A 19,348-nucleotide genomic window follows, 5' to 3' on the forward strand; every position below is an offset into this window, starting at 1 on the left:
CCTCCATCAGACTCACCTGAGATCAGCTGTGTGTCCATGATTAGTGATGCATCAATGGATAACCTAATAGAATTTAAGGATGAAGACACATCGCTTGGTCAAAGGTACAACTGTTTTCCTACAATATAAATATATTTTTTAAATGTGTCTTTAAATTTCTTAATTATTTCCTTTTAAAGTAGATTGAATTACCATTGTGTATGAAATGTGTTATACAAAAGATTGCCTTGCTTAATGCAAAGAAACTATTAATGCGTCAGAATAACATCAATTAGCAAACATCTACTGTATAATGTCTTGTTACAGTTCAGTCCAGCAGAAGAGATCAGACTCACCTGAGATCAGCTCTATGTCCATGATTAGTGATGCATCAATGGATAAACCAAAAGAATTTAAGGATGAAGAAGACACATTGCGTGGTCAAAGGTACAACCGCTTTGTCACAATATCAAATATTTTTTAAATATATCTTTAAATTTCTTTATGATTTCTATGTAGAGTAGTTTGAATTACCATTGTGTATGAAATGTGTAACACAAAAGATTGCCTTCCTTAATGCAAACAAAACCCATAATCCTTCATAAAATTATCAATTAGCAAACATCTACTGTATAATGTCTTGTTACAGATCAGTCCAGCAGAAGAGATCAGACTCACCTGAGATCAGCTCTATGTCCATGATTAGTGATGCATCAATGGATAAACCAAAAGAATTTAAGGATGAAGAAGACACATTGCGTGGTCAAAGGTACAACCGCTTTGTCACAATATCAAATATTTTTTAAATATATCTTTAAATTTCTTTATGATTTCTATGTAGAGTAGTTTGAATTACCATTGTGTATGAAATGTGTAACACAAAAGATTGCCTTCCTTAATGCAAACAAAACCCATAATCCTTCATAAAATTATCAATTAGCAAACATCTACTGTATAATGTCTTGTTACAGATCAGTCCAGCAGAAGAGATCAGACTCACCTAAGATCACCTGTGTGTCCATGATTAGTGATGCGTCAATGGATAAACCAGTAGAATTTAAGGATGAAGACACATCGCTTGGTCAAAGGTACAACTGTTTTTTCACAATAGGCTAATTTGATAAAATGTGTGCTTAAAAACGTGTACATAGTTATGAAGGGATACTCCAGCTTATAATGAAAATTACTCCATGATTTACTCACCCTCAAGCCATCCGAGATGCATATGATCATCTTCTTTTAAAGAAACACAATCAAAGCTATAGTTCCTTGATCCCTGTTTACTACCATTATAAAGCTTGAGACATTTTTTAATATAACTTCAGTTGTGTTTGTCTGAAAGAAGATGGTCATATGTATCTCACGTGGCTTAAGGGTGAGTAATAATAATAATTTATTGTCACTGCTGTAGACCAAATAAATTCCATTATGGCATCAATTGACATTATAGCATCAAACTGTGCAATTTCATAAGTGCAAATGCATAGGAATGGTACAGAGTCTAGACATTGACCACAGTGACATAATAAAGACCGACATTATCAGCCATAGCACATTTCTGTCAGCAGGACAATACAACAGTTATTAAGAAATGCAGTGTATAGGATAGAGAGACAGTAGTAACTAGAAAGATATGTATTGTTTTGTGTGCTGTAGCGATGTAAAGTGCAGTTCACAGTTAATGCAAGTGTTGAAGAATGGTGCATAATGGATACAAATTAAGTGAATGGGGAGGGGAGAGAGGAACAGTGTTTATTCAGCAGTCTGGGGATAGAGGCTATTTGCCATTCTAGTGCTCCTGGCTTGAAGGGACCTGTACCTCCTGTATAGCGCTGTTTTTACTGTCCTAAAAACGGGCTGATGTCTTCCTTGTTCTATGAAGTCCCATCTGATTGAGTAGTTTGTTTAGTGTGTTGTGATTTGACAGCAGCTTAGCTTAGCAGAGCCGTTTGAGCCAAAGCTGGCGACTGACGTATTCCTGTGGGCGGAGTTTAGTCAAAAACTGTTTTATTGACATAATTCAACCAGGAAGTAGAGGGCTGTATTCCAAAGTTCCACTTTGAACTTTATCATTTTGCAGGTATTATTTATGCCCGAACAGCAACATTACACACTAACTAAAGTTTAAAAAATTGGATCAGAAAAATGGGACCTGTAATATTTTGTCATAGCAAAGATTTTGGATATAACGAGTAATATAACTGCTGTTTCTACGAATTGGGTGAAACGCAACGCTCAACATGGCAACATGGCTGAGACGACCTCGAAGAAAGATGCTTTTAGTGCAATTAGTTATGGAACAGTTGATGTCAGGTTTAATTGTTGGAAATATGTTGTTTAATTGAGAATTTAGCCCGTTATTAAAGATACATCTTTCTTTTCATATTTAAGTAGATAGGACTTTGATCTTGCATGACTGAAATAATTCCCCTGAGTCTTGGCAACCATGGCCACCTAGTGGCACGACTTCCCTAAAGGGACTTTGTCTATAGTCAGATGGTCTATGATTTCATTAAACATGACTGTATTATTTATCTAATTTTGAATCTTCTTTTATTAATGTAATAATTTCTGTACAGTTATTATTGTCAGCTTGCTGAAGTTCATAACACATTCAAATCAAATCTGAGGAAGAAGTTTGAGTGTTTGTATGAGGGAACATCAAATGAAAGAAACCCAACACTACTGAAAAATGTCTACACAGAGGTCTACATCACAGAGAGTGAAAGTGGAGAGATCAGTAATGAACATGAGGTGAGACAGATTGAGACACGATCCAGAAGAACAACAACAGAGGAGACACCAATCAAATGTAATGACATCTTTAAACCTTTACCTGAACAACACAAACACATCAGAAGTGTGCTGACAAAGGGAGTCGCTGGCATTGGAAAAACAGTCTCTGTACAGAAGTTCATTCTGGACTGGGCTGAAGAGAAAGAGAATCAGGACGTCCACCTCATATTTCCACTTCCTTTCAGAGAGATCAATTTGATGAAAGATAAAAAACTCAATCTTTTAGATCTTCTTCATCTTTTCTACCCAGAAACAAAAGAAATGGAAATCTTCAGTGATAAATATAAAGTGTTGTTCATCTTTGATGGTTTGGATGAGTGTCGTCTGTCTCTGGATTTTCACAGCAGTGTGAGGTTGTGTGATGCAAGTGAATCAACCTCAGTGGACGTGATGCTGACAAACCTCATCAAGGGGAATCTGTTTCCCTCTGTTCTCATCTGGATCACCTCCAGACCAGCAGCAGCTGATCTCATCCCCTCTGAGTGTGTTAATCGAGTCACAGAGGTTCGAGGCTTCAGTGATCTACAGAAGGAGGAATACTTCAGGAAGAGAATCAGTGATGAGAGTCTGTCTGATCAAATCATCTCACACCTGAAGTCATCCAGGAGTCTCTACATCATGTGTCACATCCCAGTCTTCTGCTGGATTTCAGTCACTGTTCTGGAGAGAATGTTGAGGGAAGCAGAGAGTCAAGAGATCCCCAAGACACTCACTGAAATGTACACACACTTCCTGATCATTCAGACAAACATCAAACATCAGAAGGACTATGAGAATAAACTGAAGGGTGAAGACATGATCTTCAAACTGGGAAAACTGGCTTATGAGCAGCTGGTGAAAGGCAATCTGATCTTCTATGATGAAGACCTGAGAGAGTGTGGCATTGATGTAGCAGAAGCATCAGTGTACTCAGGATTGTGTACTCAGATCTTCAGAGAGGAGTTGGGCTTGCATCAGGGGAAAGTTTATTGCTTTGTTCATTTGAGCATCCAGGAACATCTAGCAGCTCTTTGTGCTCACCTCTCCTTGACGAACAACAACATAAACGTGTTTGATAAAAGTCCTGAACCTCGTCGGTTTTCTAAAATTCAGAAATCAAAACAAGTTTTATTATCTGAGTTGCATCATAGAGCTGTAAATGAAGCATTGCTGAGTAAGAATGGACATCTTGATCTTTTCCTGAGTTTTCTCCTGGGTCTTTCACTTGAGTCCAATCAGATTCTCTTACAGAAACTACTGAGACGGATGAGAAGATGCTTCTACAAGAAAGAGAAAACTGTTGAGTACATTAAACAAAAGATCAATCAGAATCTGTCTACAGAGAAATCCATCAGTCTGATTCACTGTCTGAATGAATTGGGGGATGATTCACTTCTGCAGGAGATTCAATATTATGTGAAATCTGCATTAGTAGGAAAGTCCAAACTATCATCTTCACAGTGGACAGCTTTAGTTTTTGTTTTGCTGACGTCAGAGCAGCATCTGGATGAACTTAATCTAAATACATTTATTGGAAATAAAAATAAAGCAGATGGAGTTCTTGTAAAACTGCTGCCTGTGATTAAAGAGTCCAGAAAACTACAGTAAGTAAAAGTCAGTTGGCTGTTAACATATTACTACATTTACTTTTTATTATTTAAAGGGGACATGTCACAAGACTTTTTGAAGATGTAAAATAAATCTTTGGTGTCCATTGAGTGCATATGTAACGTTTGAGCTCAAAATACCATATAGATCATTTATTATAGCTTGTTAAAATTGTGATCAAAAATGTGGTGTTTTTGGGTGTGTCCTTTAAAATGCAAGCGAGCTTACGAAATGCAAACACTGATCACTATGATGGTGGTTTGTTTTAATTGAACTCAATTGTGCTGTCAATTATTTCTCTTTCTCTCTATCTCTCTGCACTAAATTGCAGTGCCATGGTTAGATAGTGCAGATTAATGGGCCGTATTATTATAATAAGATCCCCTTATGACATCACAAGGGGAGAGAAAGCACTAGAGACCCAGTTTTAGCACTTAAACATAAAAAAGTCAAATTTTCATGATATTTCCTCTTTAATTAAAATTCTTATTTTAGGAGCTTTATTCTTATTTAAAAATAATCAAGGGTGTGAATATCTTTGATATTGTGTATAAAACAGATGTAGTGTGTATCTTCAAAGGTTTTGTTTTGTTAATTGATTTTTGTTTGATCTGTGCAAATTATTTGTAATTGCATTTGTAATGTGTATGTTCAGTAACCATGTTTTTCATTTACATCTCCACAGGTTGAGTGAATGTAATATCACAGCTGAGGGTTGTGTTGCTCTGTCTTCAGCTCTTAGATCGAACCAATCAAACTTGAGAGATCTGAATCTGTCTGATAATAATCTAAGAGATTCAGGAGTGAAGCTGCTCTCTGTTGGACTTAAGAATCCTCAATGTAAACTGATGTCTCTCAGGTCAGATTGTATAAATCTCTTAATGGCACGCCCACTTTGATCATCCTCAGACTATGAGCAGTAAATCATAAAAGTAAAAAGATAATTAAATATCAGATAAATCCAAATCTTGGCTAAGAAAGATTTTACTTGAAGATGAAATGAATAATTTTTTTTAATGAATTATTTGTTTCCCAGGAAAAGTGTGGACATTCTTGAAGGTCAGGGACTATACAATGGTTTTGGTTCAGGTGGGGGTGTTGGGGGTGTGGTGGTCACTTATGTTTTACTTGAAAAGATCTAAACTCTCATGTGCTTGTCAATCCTTTCAACTGTTGCTTCGTCATTTTAACATTGCAAAGGCAAAATATAATAATATTAAGTGGGCTAATAATATTAATAATTAATAATAATATTAAGTGGCTGATTTCTGTGTTTTAAAATAGTAAAATACTTGAAAAGATCTAAACTCTCATGTGCTTGTCAATCCTTTTAACTGTTGCTTTGTCATTTTAACATCGCAAAAGCAAAATATAATAATATTAACTCTTTCCCCGCCATTGACGAGATATCTCGTCAATTAAGAGAAAACGCTTCCCCGCCAATGACGAGATTTTCCGTCTTTCCGCAATACCGCTATTATCCACCAGGTGGCGCCCTTCCGCAACTTTTTAAAACCGGAAGTATTGCCCTATGGCAAGCTGCTGCATGTCCGTGTCTGTTTTAAAGATCGCTCTGAATGGGATCTCTATGAAAAGTCCGTCATAAAAATGGAATTATCTCTGCTTTTTGCTCAAAATATGGTGTTTTTGCAAAAACCTACCCATATTCAAAAGCTGATTGCAAAAGAACCACTAAAGGTAGGATGAAACGGTTTTTTTTGTTTGAAAGCAGAGGGACTGTTCTTTCATTTGGTATATTGTATGTTTATATATTTAAAGAAGAACATTTTCTGGAAGGCATTAAACTTTGGTGAAAATCATGAAAAACGCTGGCGCTGGCTGGCAACTTTTTTTTTAAAAACGCTGGCGGTGAAAGAGTTAAGTGGGCTAATAATATTAATAATTAATAATAATATTAAGTGGCTGATTTCTGTGTTTTAAAATTATAATGTGAAAAGTCTGTTTTTGTTTTCTACAGGCTGAGTGATTGTAAGATCACAGATGAAGGTTGTGCTGCCCTGACTACAGCTCTAAAATCAAACCCATCACACCTGAGTGAATTGGACCTGTCCAGTAATTTTATAGGAGATTCAGGAGTGAAGCTGCTCTCTGATGTACTGGAGAATCCTCATTGTAAACTGAAGAAACTTGAGTAAGATTGTCATCTGGTGATCTAAAAAGAATAGATTATATTCAGACCATACAGTATAGAGCACTCTGGACTGCTTGATTATAATTCTTAAAGTCATTGGGAAATGTTTTATCTTCTTGAGGAAAGCTTGCATTTTGTTTTTTACAAATTATATATTTACTTATTTATGTGTTTTAGTAAAACAAACACAAATCCAACTCACTGTATATTTGATATGTGTGAACGAACTGTGTTTCTTTGTTCTCTACAGGTTAAATTATTGTGAAATCACAGCTAAAGGTTGTGTTGCTCTGTCTTCAGCGCTGAGATTAAACCCATCACACCTGACACATCTAAATCTGTCTAACAATTATCTAGGAGATTCAGGAGTGAAGCTGATCTCTGATGTACTGGAGAATCCTCAATGTAAACTGGAGATACTGGAGTAAGATTCAATCAATAACACCACTAAGCACTAAGAAGTAGGATAATTTTTAGTAAACAGAATATTGTTTCCATTAATTGTGACTGTAAGTCAGACAGACACAGGTGATGTGATATCAGAAGTTATATGAAATAAAAAATTACAAATATTAGTTGCGACTATGAAAAACGTGTTTTAGCGCACATTGTGAAAAATACTTTGCTGCCTTAATTTTTTGTTGAATCAACTCGGATTTACAGGTCATTTCAATTTACTATTATTTATCTTGACTAGAGATGAGTTGTTATAACTACAGGTGAGTTGTTATAACTTATAAAATTAAGTTGACTTTTCTCAACTATATTTTATAAGTTGAGACAACTCATCTCTGTTAAATCTGAGATGATTTAACAAAAAATTTTAAGGCAGCAAAGTATTTTTTACAGTGCAGTTTGAGCTTGAATTGCATATTGCAGGTTACGTTTTTTTAGATAAATATATAACCTTGTATGAAAATACCATATGAAAACTAAATGCGAAAGTAATTTTTTACAAGACTCAAGCGCATAATTTAGTAAAAAATAGGTGAAAAACGTAAAATCCCGTTTTTTCAACCACACTTCATATAACGCATGCAGCAGGAGGATTTGTGTGTTTTCAGTAGTTTTGCATTTCATCATCGTCATGGTAAATTATTGTGTTAGTGGATGTTTCACAAACTCCACCCTGTCAGGACAGCGAGTCCACAGGTTTCCTGTGAAGAATGTGCTGGTTGTGTTTAGTGCACGTGACTTCACATCTGCATGTGTTTCGAAAAACGCGGTGGTGTGTATCGTTCGTGTGTATCGTGGTAGGATTATCATCTTGGCGATGTGAACATGTTGAACATGGGATGCTAAAGCAAGAACCATGTGAGGCCGGTATTTTTACCGGCAGCGAGGAAACATGAATGATGATGTGTCCATCAGAGATGCAGCTCCATGAAATGTGAACTGTGAACAGTAAGTCTTATTTTTTTTTCTTCACATTTTCTAACTACCAAATCAGTGAACATAATGAGTTTCAATCAAGTTTCTTCTAAATATTGAAATCAACTAACTGATAACCTTAGTTTGCAAATAACCATCTAGTAAAGTTACAGCTTATTTACTTTGTTTGCATAGCTTATTTGTAATTTATTGTCATGTGGTGTGTTTATAAGTATATGAGAGACATTGCAAGTAATGTTAGCTTTCTGCTATCATGTGTGCATTACTTTGGCTCACACTTTAGCCTTAGACCTTCACATCTAGGGTGGCAATTCGTGCCAGTTCCGCCGGACACGTCCCGAACTTGATCAGGTTCGTTCTCCGGAAGTCACGTTGGTCGACCGCATACGTCATCAAGGTTTAAAATTTCTGGTTCAATTTCAGAAAAGCAACGTTACATTTCAAGGTAAGAATGAAACTACAACGATTGTATGTCTTAAAAGAAATAAATTGTAATTTTTTATAATGTATTTTAACTGAAATGTGAGAACCTCGATGACGTATCCGTCGAGCCATGCGACATCTGGAGAACGCACCCGAAAACATGATTGTGATGTGTCCGGCAGAACTGGCACGAATGGCCACCCTATTCACATCGTTCTTCAGGTAGATTAACATTACTCATATCTAGAAGTAATTGTACATGCCACCATCTGTTTACATGATGCACAAGGGCAAATAATTAGTAAAATCGTTTTATATAGTATAATGCAGACATGTACTCTAATCAATTACATCTAGCGACGTCATTTCCGGTTTGGCGGTTTTTAGAGTCAGGACTAAAGTTTCCTTACAAAAACGACTCCAGAACTCTAGTTCCTACATTATTTTTTCTATGCTTTGAGAGACCGGCGGGTGGTGTAACTTCCAAGCTGCTCCTTAAGAAACAAATGTTCTAGGGCGTGTAGCACGAAGATTCCAGTTGCTACCCATGTAATTTGGGGTTTAGTTTTAGCAAACTTAGTTTTTCCGGGCTCAAGACGGTCAATTGGCTTAAAACTGTGTTCATCTCAGTGGTTACCATGCTGCACAGCTAACCTGCTCTGGAGCAAGTTTTATTCATGGTATGAGATCGCAATTCCAAAGCAAAGTGATGTAAATCTGACGCATGACACAGTTACTCCTTTAGTGTTAACCAAAAGGACACTACGGCGGGAAAGGCATAACTATACATTATATAACATGAACAGAAGGACAATTTATATTAATTACACAAAATATACTTTAAAACCTTACAGTACAACTTAATTAAAAGCAAACAATGTTGTTGTTTTTTGCCATGTGCATATGCTTATAAACTCAAAAACATCCTGTATTACCACTATTACTACCTTTATTCCTAACCTTGAACCAATTAAACAGATAACAGATGAATCTTTCCTGGCACCAATAGTGTTTAAGAAACCAGGTATTTATGTCACACATGTTAAAAATAAAGCTGCATTTATAGAAAGCTGGGAGGTTTGCGCTTTAATTTTTATCCAGCATTTTTTAAGACAAAAAATTCTTGTTCAGTAAATGTTGGTTGATGCGTTCAGTGTTTTTCGTGAAAAATCTGATTCAAGAAACAGCTTTAAATCTGAATTAAAAATCAAGTTTATTTCCTCTCATGCCTCTTTGTACTTTGTCAAAAGAATATAATTTTAGTAAAAGAGTAAATGCTCTCCATATCCACCTTTCAGTTGCTTTGTACTTTCAGTTGACTTTGTTTACTCACTGCCTTTTCCATCACTTTATTCTCCCGATCACTATCTTTTCTGGTCTAGTCCAGAGAGACAGAGGCTGTGTCCCAATTCAAAGGCTGTGACCTTCTAAGGACGTATTTTAAGACCAATTGCGTCACAGCAGCGCGACTTAAGGCCAGTAAGGCCGTCCCAATTCAAAGGATGCTTAGAATGAAGCCTCAAAATGCGTCCTCATTTCTCCACACTTTTAAGGATAGAATGAATGGATCCTTAACAGCCGAGGATATCCCAAGATTCATTGCGCGTCTGCAACGGCTGCATTTAATGGGTGGATATTCTAAAATTAACAATTAAAACCTTTATTAAATAAAAGTGTATTTATCAGAAAACATTTTTTCTTGTCACTGTTTTAGTATTATAAGTTATGTTTTATGTTAATTTTATTCTTTTTATGTTGCTTATATTTCTAAGGTTGATTAATTTGATAAACTGTTGAATAGTTTAATCTACGTCAACGTGTCATATTTTCTCAAATAAATTAATATTTTAATAAGTCAGAAACATCCCCGCTGTGTCCTGCTGACAGGAGCGGTGGCCGCGTGCAGCAGGTGACGCCAATTATGGGTCCTCTGAGGTTAGACCATCTCATTTTAGTTCTCTTCGCGAACTTCTGAGGCTTCCACCTTGAAAGACCAAGTGCTCACCTTTTAAGGTCTCAAGCTTATAAGGTTGCAGCCCTTGAATTGGGACACAGCTAGAGAGAGAGCTAGACATGAAAGCTGACTTCTTCATGTCTGCTTCAGTTCAGAGTCTGACAGCTGGGTGAAGAAGCGTACATTCATCATCGCATGTGTGTGTCTGAACTCTAACACTAAGCTGTCTGTGTTATTCCTCTTAACAGGTTATGGAGATGTAAAATCACAGCCGAAGGTTGTGTTGCTGTGACTTCAGCTTTGAGGTCAAACCCATCACACCTGACACATTTGAATTTGTCTATTAATGTTATAAGTGATCCAGGAGTGAAGCTGCTCTCTGATGTGCTTGAGAATCCTCAATGGAAACTGAAGAAACTTGTGTAAGATTTGATGGTCAGAAAGAAATCACATATACATTATAGTGAGAGTATAGAGATCATAACATCTGTAATAGATTTAAATGTATTTTATTTCAGTAAATATGACAACAGAAGTTGATTTTATTCAACACAGTACTTTTAAGATACACTTCAACTGTTACTGAAAGTCACTCACATAAAACATTATTATGGATTATGAGAAAAAGGAAAAATCATTCACAACATTGTCATGATGTCTAGTGAAAGGTGAAAGAAAATCAGTGTTTAAGAAATTTTTTAGTATAAATATGAATTGAAGTTCATGGCTTAGTGAAATGTTTCAGTAAAATGCAAGCTCTCACAAATGAAAATACAACAAAAATGTACATAAACACTAAATGATCACAGAGCGGAAATTTTTTTTTAACTCGCTGTTGATTTTATCTGTGTGTGACCAATTGTGTGTGTCTGTCCTCTACAGGTTGAGAAATTGTAATATCACAGATGAAGGTTGTGTTGCTCTGTCTTCAGCTCTGAAGTCAAACCCATCACACCTGACACATCTAAATCTGTCATTTAATAATCTAAGAGATTCAGGAGTTAAGCTGCTCTCTGTTGTCTTGGAGAATCCTCAATGTAAACTGGAGATACTGGAGTAAGATTAAGATATTCTCTTTCTTTTTTTAAACAAAAAAAATGAATAAATGAAAAGCCCTAAAAATGATGTAAAAAAAAATGTGAATGTATTATCCACCTTTATTGCACTTTTAACATGGTTGTGTTAAAACATCACATCTTTTGTCTAGTTAAGGACAACATATTTGTGTTGTCCCTAACTAGACACATCTGTGTTATTATTGGAACAACACATTTTGTATTGTCCCTTTCAGTAGCGTAACGAGCCAACACCAGGCCCCTAAGCAGGATTATCAAGGCGGGCCCTTTACTACAGCATGTGATGACGCAATGTCCACAAGCAGGCTACAATGAATGGGACAGGACAGGATCATAGAGACATGAGATGACTGACAAAATCAGAAATAGCCTACGCGCACCACAACAAAAACATAACATCTGTGACAGCGCACCATTACATATGAAAAAACACTGCTGGTGACAGCACACTATAAAATTTTGTTACTCTTTGGTATGACTACACACACATACACCTAGATCTAAATACATATAAAAGATGCTCACTTACATTATAGGCTATAGCGTTACATTATAACCACATTATAATTTGTAGAGGCATTTTCCGGGCTTCAGTTCTGGATGGCATGATGCACACAGCAGCTCTAAACTTTAGACAAAACACAGCTCAATCATTACATACGCAGGATCGATCCATACAGTTTAAAATCATGTGTTTATACTTACTGCTGCACTTTGTGCTTTGCTTTAGGTGTCTGGTGTAGTGTTTGGGTATTTAAAGCGTTATCGTTTCTTGTTGGTGCTAAGAAACAAAAAGATACAAACCAGCCGATTTCAAACGTGCACAGAAACTCTGGGCTGTCATTGGTTGGGCTCTATCACTAGCGGTGATTTCATTGGGCGATGGCTTGTTCGACTTCATGCGCTGAAGAATTGATAGCCAGGTTACGTCAAACTACCGCGAGAGTGATTCGCGAAACCATACGAAGGAGTTTGCTTTTAAATCGCTCTCGCGGAACTTTGACGTCATCCGGTTGCCTATTGAAAACCGGTGAGAAAGCCTGGGAATAGCGGATAGCAACGAATATGTGATAGGGCCAGCCGACTGTCAATCAAATTCTTCCAGTCGGGCCGGCCCCTGATTGGTCCGGGCCCGTAAGCAACGCTTACCCTGCTTACCGATAGTTACGCCCCTGGTCCCTTTTATTTATTTGAACACTAAGTCAACATAAAATGACACACAGGGCCAGATTTACTAAATGGGGCAAATTAGTATGAGATCTAAATTTGGCAACATAACACGAAAGCTAAATGAGTGGTGAGTAATCTCCGCTAACAAAGCCGTAGTACACTGAAAAGAATTGGAGGACAAAAAATTTAAGGCGACATTTTACAAGACTTTAAAAATGTAAAATAAACCGTTGGTGTCCCCATATGCAGTGGCGTAGCGTCTGGGCATTCAGGGTATGCACGTGCAAATGAGCCCTGGGCTCGCCCCAGCTTTTAATTAAAAATTTTTTTTCAATTTAATTTTTATTTGTGGCTGCAATAAATATATTTTTGTATGCATATCATGTGTAGTCATTTCTTATTTATCCATAATGTCTAATTTCTCCGTCTTTTCTTGTTTGTGTTTATTTTTTTTTTTGCACTCCGCGGCTGCTGTAGACTGCTACGCCATCATTTTTTTACATGACACATTGCCGTGCCAAAAAAAAGAAAACACAGTGTGAGAGGTTAATATAGCGGCAATCTACATGAATATTAAGGATAGACAAAAATAAACATAAAAGTGGGGCCTTAAAGAGAAAAGAGAAGGCGGAGAAGTTAGTCACGAGTCAAAAACTACCCAAAACATTTAGTTTTTTTTTATTTAAATCTATCCTTTACAGTAAAAAAGTAAAGTATAAATATTTGACTATCTTATTAAAAGTATATGTTGTTAACAGACCTGCGCGCCACAGTTAACAGTGCCAACGGGTAAGGTTTGGGGGGGCTTTGGCTTAAGGGGGCCCGTAATTTTTTTTTCATATGGGCCCGGGACTGACTTGCTACGCCACTGTCCATATGTACATATGTATGTGAGGTTTTAGCTCAAAATACACTTATAGATAATTTATTATAACATGTTAAAATTGCCACTTTGTGGGTGTGAGCAAAAATGTACCCTTTTTGGGTGTGTCCTTTAAAATTCTAATGAGCCGATCTCTGTACCAAATGGCAGTGCCTTGGTTGGATAGTGCTAATTTAGGTGCGGTATTATACCCTTCTGACATCACAAGGGAAGCCAGGTTTCAATGACCTATTTTTTCACATACTTGCAGAGAATGGTTTACCAAAAATAAGTTACTGGGTAGATCTTTATCACATTTTCTAGGTTGATAGGAGCACTGGAGACCCAGTTATAGCACTTAAACATGGAAAAATCTGATTTTCATGATATGTCCCCTTTAAGGTTTACAAGAAGTTTTGAAACATCTGGTATTGTGTGATTTCTAGTGATTCCACTTTTATTTACTCCAGCAAATGAGTAATGCTAATCATGCTAGCATCATGCTAACGTCATGCTAATCATGCTAACATCATGTTAGCTTCATGCTAATCATGCTAGCTTCATGCTAATCATGCTAAATCTTACTAGTCTCATGCTAAATCATGCTAGCTTCATGTTAAACCATGTTTACATCATGTTAGCTTCATGCTAAATCATGCTAGCTTTATGCTAAATCATGCTAGTGTCATGCTAGCTTCATGCTAAATCATTCTAGCTTCATGCTTAATTATGTTAACGTCATGTTAGCTTCATGTCGCATCATGTTAGATTCATGTTAAATCATGATAGCTTCATGCTAATCATGCTAGCATCATGACACTTCATGCTAATCATGTTAGCATCATGCTAGCTTCATGCTAATCATGCTAACATCATGTTAACATCATGCTAATTATGCTAGCTTCATGCTAATCATGCTAACATCATGCTAGCTTCGTGCTAATCATGCTAGCATCATGCTAGCTTCATGCTAATCATCCTAACATCATGCTAGCTTCATGCTAGCATCATGCTAACTTCATGCTAATCATGCTAGCATCATGCTAGCATCATGCTATCTTCATGCTTAACATGTTAGCATCATGCTAGCGTCATGCTAATCATGCTAACATCATGTTAACTTCATGCTAATCATGCTAGCTTCATGCTAATCATGCTAGCTTCATGCCAGTCATGCTAGCATCATGCTAACTTCATGTTAAATCTTACTAGTCTCATGCTAAATCATGCTAGCCTTATGTTAAACCATGTTAACATCATGTTAGCTTCATGCTAAATCATGCTAGCTTTATGCTAAATCATGCTAGTGTCATGCTAGCTTCATGCTAAATCATGCTAGCTTCATGCTAAATCATGCTAGCTTCATGCTAAATCACGCTAGCTTCATGCTAAATCATGCTAGCTTCATGTTAGCTTCATGTTAAATCATGCTAGCTTCATGTTAAATCATGCTAGCTTCATGTTAAATCATGCTAGCTTCATGTTAAATCATGTTAGCTTCATGCTAAATCATGATAATGTCATGATAAATCATGTTAGCTTCATGTTAAATCATGTTAGCGTCATGCTAACTTCATGCTAAATCATGCTAGCTTCATGCTAAATCATGTTAGCATCATGTTAGCTTCATGCTAAATCATGTTAACTTCATGCTAAATCATGTCGCTTCATGTTAAATCATGCTAGCTTCATGCTAAATCATGATAATGTCATGATAAATCATGCTAGCTTCATGGTAAATCATGCTAACGTCATGCTAAATCATGCTAACGTCATGCTAAATCATGCTAGCTTCATGCTAAATCATGCTAGCTTCATGTTAAATCATGTTAACTCATGCTAGCTTCATATTTCATCATGATACATTTTTTTTAAATCATGCTAGCTTCACAATAAAACGTGTCAACAGCCAGGTAAACTACTAGACTAAATTTCTTTTACATTTCTGTCAATCAACTTTTTTGCATTTTCATGCAATGGTAATTCCTTGGGAATTGCATTTCTAGTTTTTTTTTTTTAAAGAGTAACTAAACCCTAAACCACTTTTTTTTAGTTAATGATCTGTAAGAATGATGCTTTATTTGTGCTGTTCATTGATTTTAGTAAATTTTTTGACATTTGGGTATAAAGTGTTTCAATACTACAATATATGGTGTAAAAACGTCTGAGTGCTGCCCTCTTCAGGTTGAACGGTGGCTACTGCAGTTGAATTTTCCTATTGGATGTTGGGTCCAAAAAATGACTCGTGACGTAAACAGATTCAAGCTCACCACGCCCTTGTTACGATCTCACCACACACTTGATATGAGCTTAGTTCGTCCCCTCTATCTCCGTTGGGATCTGCCCACTTTTCTTGCATTTTTCAAATATTGCCAGTGGGTGGAGTCAGGCTCTGACCAGGGGTTTAGTTACACTTTAAGTAAATCTGGCCCATAATGTGTTATGCTATTTAACACAAAACAATGTGTTAAAAATTAACACATCTTTTCTTATGCTGCGTACACACCAAAGGCAAAGCAAATTTGCTGGTTATGTAAATTTGATGACAGTTGATGTGATGTTAGACATTACATTAAATAAACAAAATATTACAAAGACATTTTCTATGGTGATTTTCAAACTGCAAATTTTAGTGGTGCCTTTACCTTGATCAGAGGTGATGAAGAGGATTCAGATGAGAACGTTCACTTCATGAGAAAGAGAGAAATATGGCGCTTTTCTATTGCATAGTACCCCACGGTTTGGTTTAGTTTGGGTCGGGTCAGCTTACTTCTGGGAGCTTTTCCATTGGGTGCAGTACGTAGTACCCGATACTTTTTTCGTACCACCTCGGTTGGGGTTCCAAGCGACCTAAGCTGATACCAAACGTGACGCGAAAACACTGTAGATCACTGATTGGTCTGAGAGAATCGCCACTACCAGCGTCATCGCTATAATGTAAAAGGTTCGCTTTACCTTAGTGCTAGTTTGCGCTCTCTTGAGCAAACATGTTGTCATCTGTGCCCTGCTATAAGTTCCCAAACTCCATTTTAGCAATGAAAAACATCCACAGGTTGTGAATCAGGAACACCATAACAGTTTTTTCCAGACTTGCAGTTTGTGGCGCAACATTCGCGACGAGCACATCTGCATATATTCTTAAATCCAACTTGAATGAGGCTCAGCGGAGCTCCGTCGACTAACGCCACGGGTGTTTGAACAGAAACTGTCATGTGAGACAGAGGTAGTGATAAACGCGATGTGCAAACATCTATTTGTGCTGGCCAAATTTAATTTTGTGGCGGACTGAGAAATAAATAAATGTATGGGAATGTACAATGACACATTCACTTGTATGATGTCACTGCAGCGCACATATAACGACACGCCTATAATCCCTCCCACTGCGAAGTGATACTAAACTTGATGCAAAAGCTAACCACGCCAAAGTGAGGTGAGCTGACCGACCCAAACTAAACTAAACCGTGGGGTACTTTGCAATGGAAAAGCGCCAATAGACAAGGGTCAAGAAGTGTTCATTCATCACATCTCTGTGTCTAAACTTAAAGATTGTGTGTGTTATTCTCTACAGGTTGTGTAAGTGTAATATCACAGATGAAGGTTGTGTTGTTCTGACTTCAGCTCTGAGAATAAACCCATCACACCTGATAGATCTGAATTTGTCTGACAATAATCTAGGAGATTCAGTAATGAAGCTGTTTGCTGCTATACTGGAAAATCCTGACTGTAAACTGGAGATACTGAAGTAAGATTGTCTCAGTGTAAATGTTTCAGTACATTAGTCTCAGTACAGTATAAGCTGTTATGTAACCATTTTGTTTCATGTCACTTCTATCAGTCCGTACTCACTTTTGTTTATAATACATATTTTTAGTTTCTGTAGCTCAACTGGTAGATCATTGTGATAGCAACACAAAGGTTGTGGATTTGAATTCCAGGGAACAAACATCTGATAGAAATATAAAGCCCCAAATGCAATAAATGTCAGTTTGAACAATTCTAGGTGATATGATAACTGAGAAAACTGTGTTATTTGTTCTTTACAGATTGATGTCTTGTAATATCACAAATGAAGGTCGAGCTGTTCTGGATTTAGCTCGAAAATCAAACCCATCACATCTGACAGATCTGAAGCTCTAAAGGTATAATCCAAAACATCATAAAGCTACACACTGATCCTCATTAAGACATCATAGCTCTGCGATATCAAAATCATTTGATCTAAGTCAAATAATTTAATTTATATATGTTTGTTTTATACTTGGAAATCTTACATTGTGAATGATGAGTTCTTTCTGATAGTTACTGTTTGCAAAGCTCATCTTATTCGCTGTTGCCTGTTCATTGTGTTTGACTTCTGCATCTTTTAAAGAAAAGAAATGTGGACTTTAACAGCAGCGAGTGTGCAAGCTTGTTAGTTCTTAAACTGATGCTTCTTTGTTTCCTCCCTTCGCCGTCATTCAGCCTGCATGTGACCTAGAAACTGATCGAGCTCGGCCATCTTGTACACTTTAAAAACAACACAATCAGTGGGAGAACACACTGAATTAGTTGTCCCAAAATAGACACATCTCTGTGTTATTAATGCATTAACACATTTCTGTTACTTTGTTTTTTCTGTAACACAAAATGACACACGTGTTGAAATGACACTGTGGGCCCTATCTTGCACCCAGCCCAATTGACTTTGTCAGTGACGCATGTATCATTCGTATTTTGCACCGGCGCACAGCGGGTTTTTCCCTCCACAGACACACGTCGACAAACTAGGGAATGAACTTGCGCTCCCTGGGCGGTTCAGCGCAAAAAAGGAGGCGTGTTCCGGCGCAAACCATCCCTGATGCTATTTTGCAGTTTCAAAAAACAATTGCGCCCCTGACCAAAAAAAACTAGTCTAAAGTCAGTGGCGCGTTGCGCGTTGTTCATTATGCTATTTTAAGGGTGCATGCTTGACCATAATGTATAGCATGCACATCGTGCACACACTTTGCTTATCTAATCTACACAGATGCAACAGTTATTTTTGCAAATCATAAATTGTTACACTAAAAAATATTAATACACGAGATAAGGGGAATCATAGTGGTGAGCATTGTGGTGATAGTTTTTATTTATTGTGTGGCTGCGTTAAAAAATTCTCATGCAAATAACGATTAAAATATTTTTCATAAGAAACCTTAATGTATATGAACTTGATTTGTAAGAGTACTTTGGGGTTGGACCTTGCTTGCGTTTCTTGGGTCCGATTTCAAAGCCCCCAAACCCTTTCAGCGGTGAGGGTGGACGCAGCGATGTCCTCTGCTGGCGTCAGGTCCTGAGGCAGATCCACCTCCCATTACAAGGCGTGCCCGATTTATGCTGGCAAGCTTGGGATTCCCCCGTCTCCTGACATCATTGTAGCGCTTGGCGCAACGATGGGGATGCCAGCTGATGAAACAATTGTGGCTATTTCCTCTCACGCCTGTTTAACCTACGCTGATTTGGGCGGGTTTTCCTATCCCCATACAAAACAACTTCTCTGTCTTTGACTGCTCTTACAAGAACGTCGGTCTCCTCGGATGTGAACCGCTCCTGACGTGCGCCTGGTAAATCCGTCATAATAATAGCCACCCGCCATGGAACTTGCGACCTTGAGTTTAAAGGGAATGTTGGATGAAGTTCTGATTGGTTTATTTGACATTACGCCCAAACCACACCTATGAATAATGAACATACTTATTGATTTGCGCCTGGCGCAAGAGTTATTTCTACTGCCGGAAAAATAGCAACAGCGCCCAAGATCCGCCCACAAAGTCACTTGCGCATTGCGCTTCGCACTTGCGTTTCAGATCGTTAAAATAGGGCCCAAAGTGTTAAATAGCACAACACAAAAATGTGTAAAATGAACACATCCTGTTTTTAAGAGCGTAGTACACCTCAGGCCCTCTCCCAAAAGACATCCTAAACACTTACTGTCT

At 37.3% G+C, this 19,348-nt stretch overlaps 1 protein-coding gene across 1 annotated transcript; it reads left to right on the forward strand.

Moving 5' to 3' along the window:
- LOC135729801 (NACHT, LRR and PYD domains-containing protein 3-like) lies at positions 1-18,968 on the forward strand. Its single transcript, XM_065247662.2, has 12 exons — positions 1-104; positions 307-426; positions 629-748; positions 951-1,067; positions 2,559-4,358; positions 5,048-5,221; positions 6,341-6,514; positions 6,765-6,938; positions 10,532-10,705; positions 11,166-11,339; positions 16,963-17,136; positions 17,438-18,968. Exons 1-12 carry the CDS (start codon positions 37-39, stop codon positions 17,529-17,531), a joined length of 3,363 nt encoding a protein of 1,120 aa, XP_065103734.1. The 5' UTR covers positions 1-36; the 3' UTR covers positions 17,532-18,968.
- The last annotated feature ends 380 nt before the right edge of the window (positions 18,969-19,348 follow it).

This window comes from Paramisgurnus dabryanus, chromosome 11, assembly GCF_030506205.2.
Source record: "Paramisgurnus dabryanus chromosome 11, PD_genome_1.1, whole genome shotgun sequence".
Lineage (NCBI taxonomy): Eukaryota > Metazoa > Chordata > Actinopteri > Cypriniformes > Cobitidae > Paramisgurnus > Paramisgurnus dabryanus.

What these genes read in the sequence shown, in the direction of transcription:
- LOC135729801 (XM_065247662.2), top strand. Translation starts at nt 37, where the DNA reads ATGATTAGTGATGCATCAATGGATAACCTAATAGAATTTAAGGATGAA. An exon ending in GACACATCGCTTGGTCAAAG is followed by an intron (nt 1,068 to 2,558) that starts GTACAACTGTTT and finishes ATTTCTGTACAG; the next exon opens with TTATTATTGTCAGCTTGCTG. An exon ending in TGTAAACTGGAGATACTGGA is followed by an intron (nt 11,340 to 16,962) that starts GTAAGATTAAGA and finishes TATTCTCTACAG; the next exon opens with GTTGTGTAAGTGTAATATCA.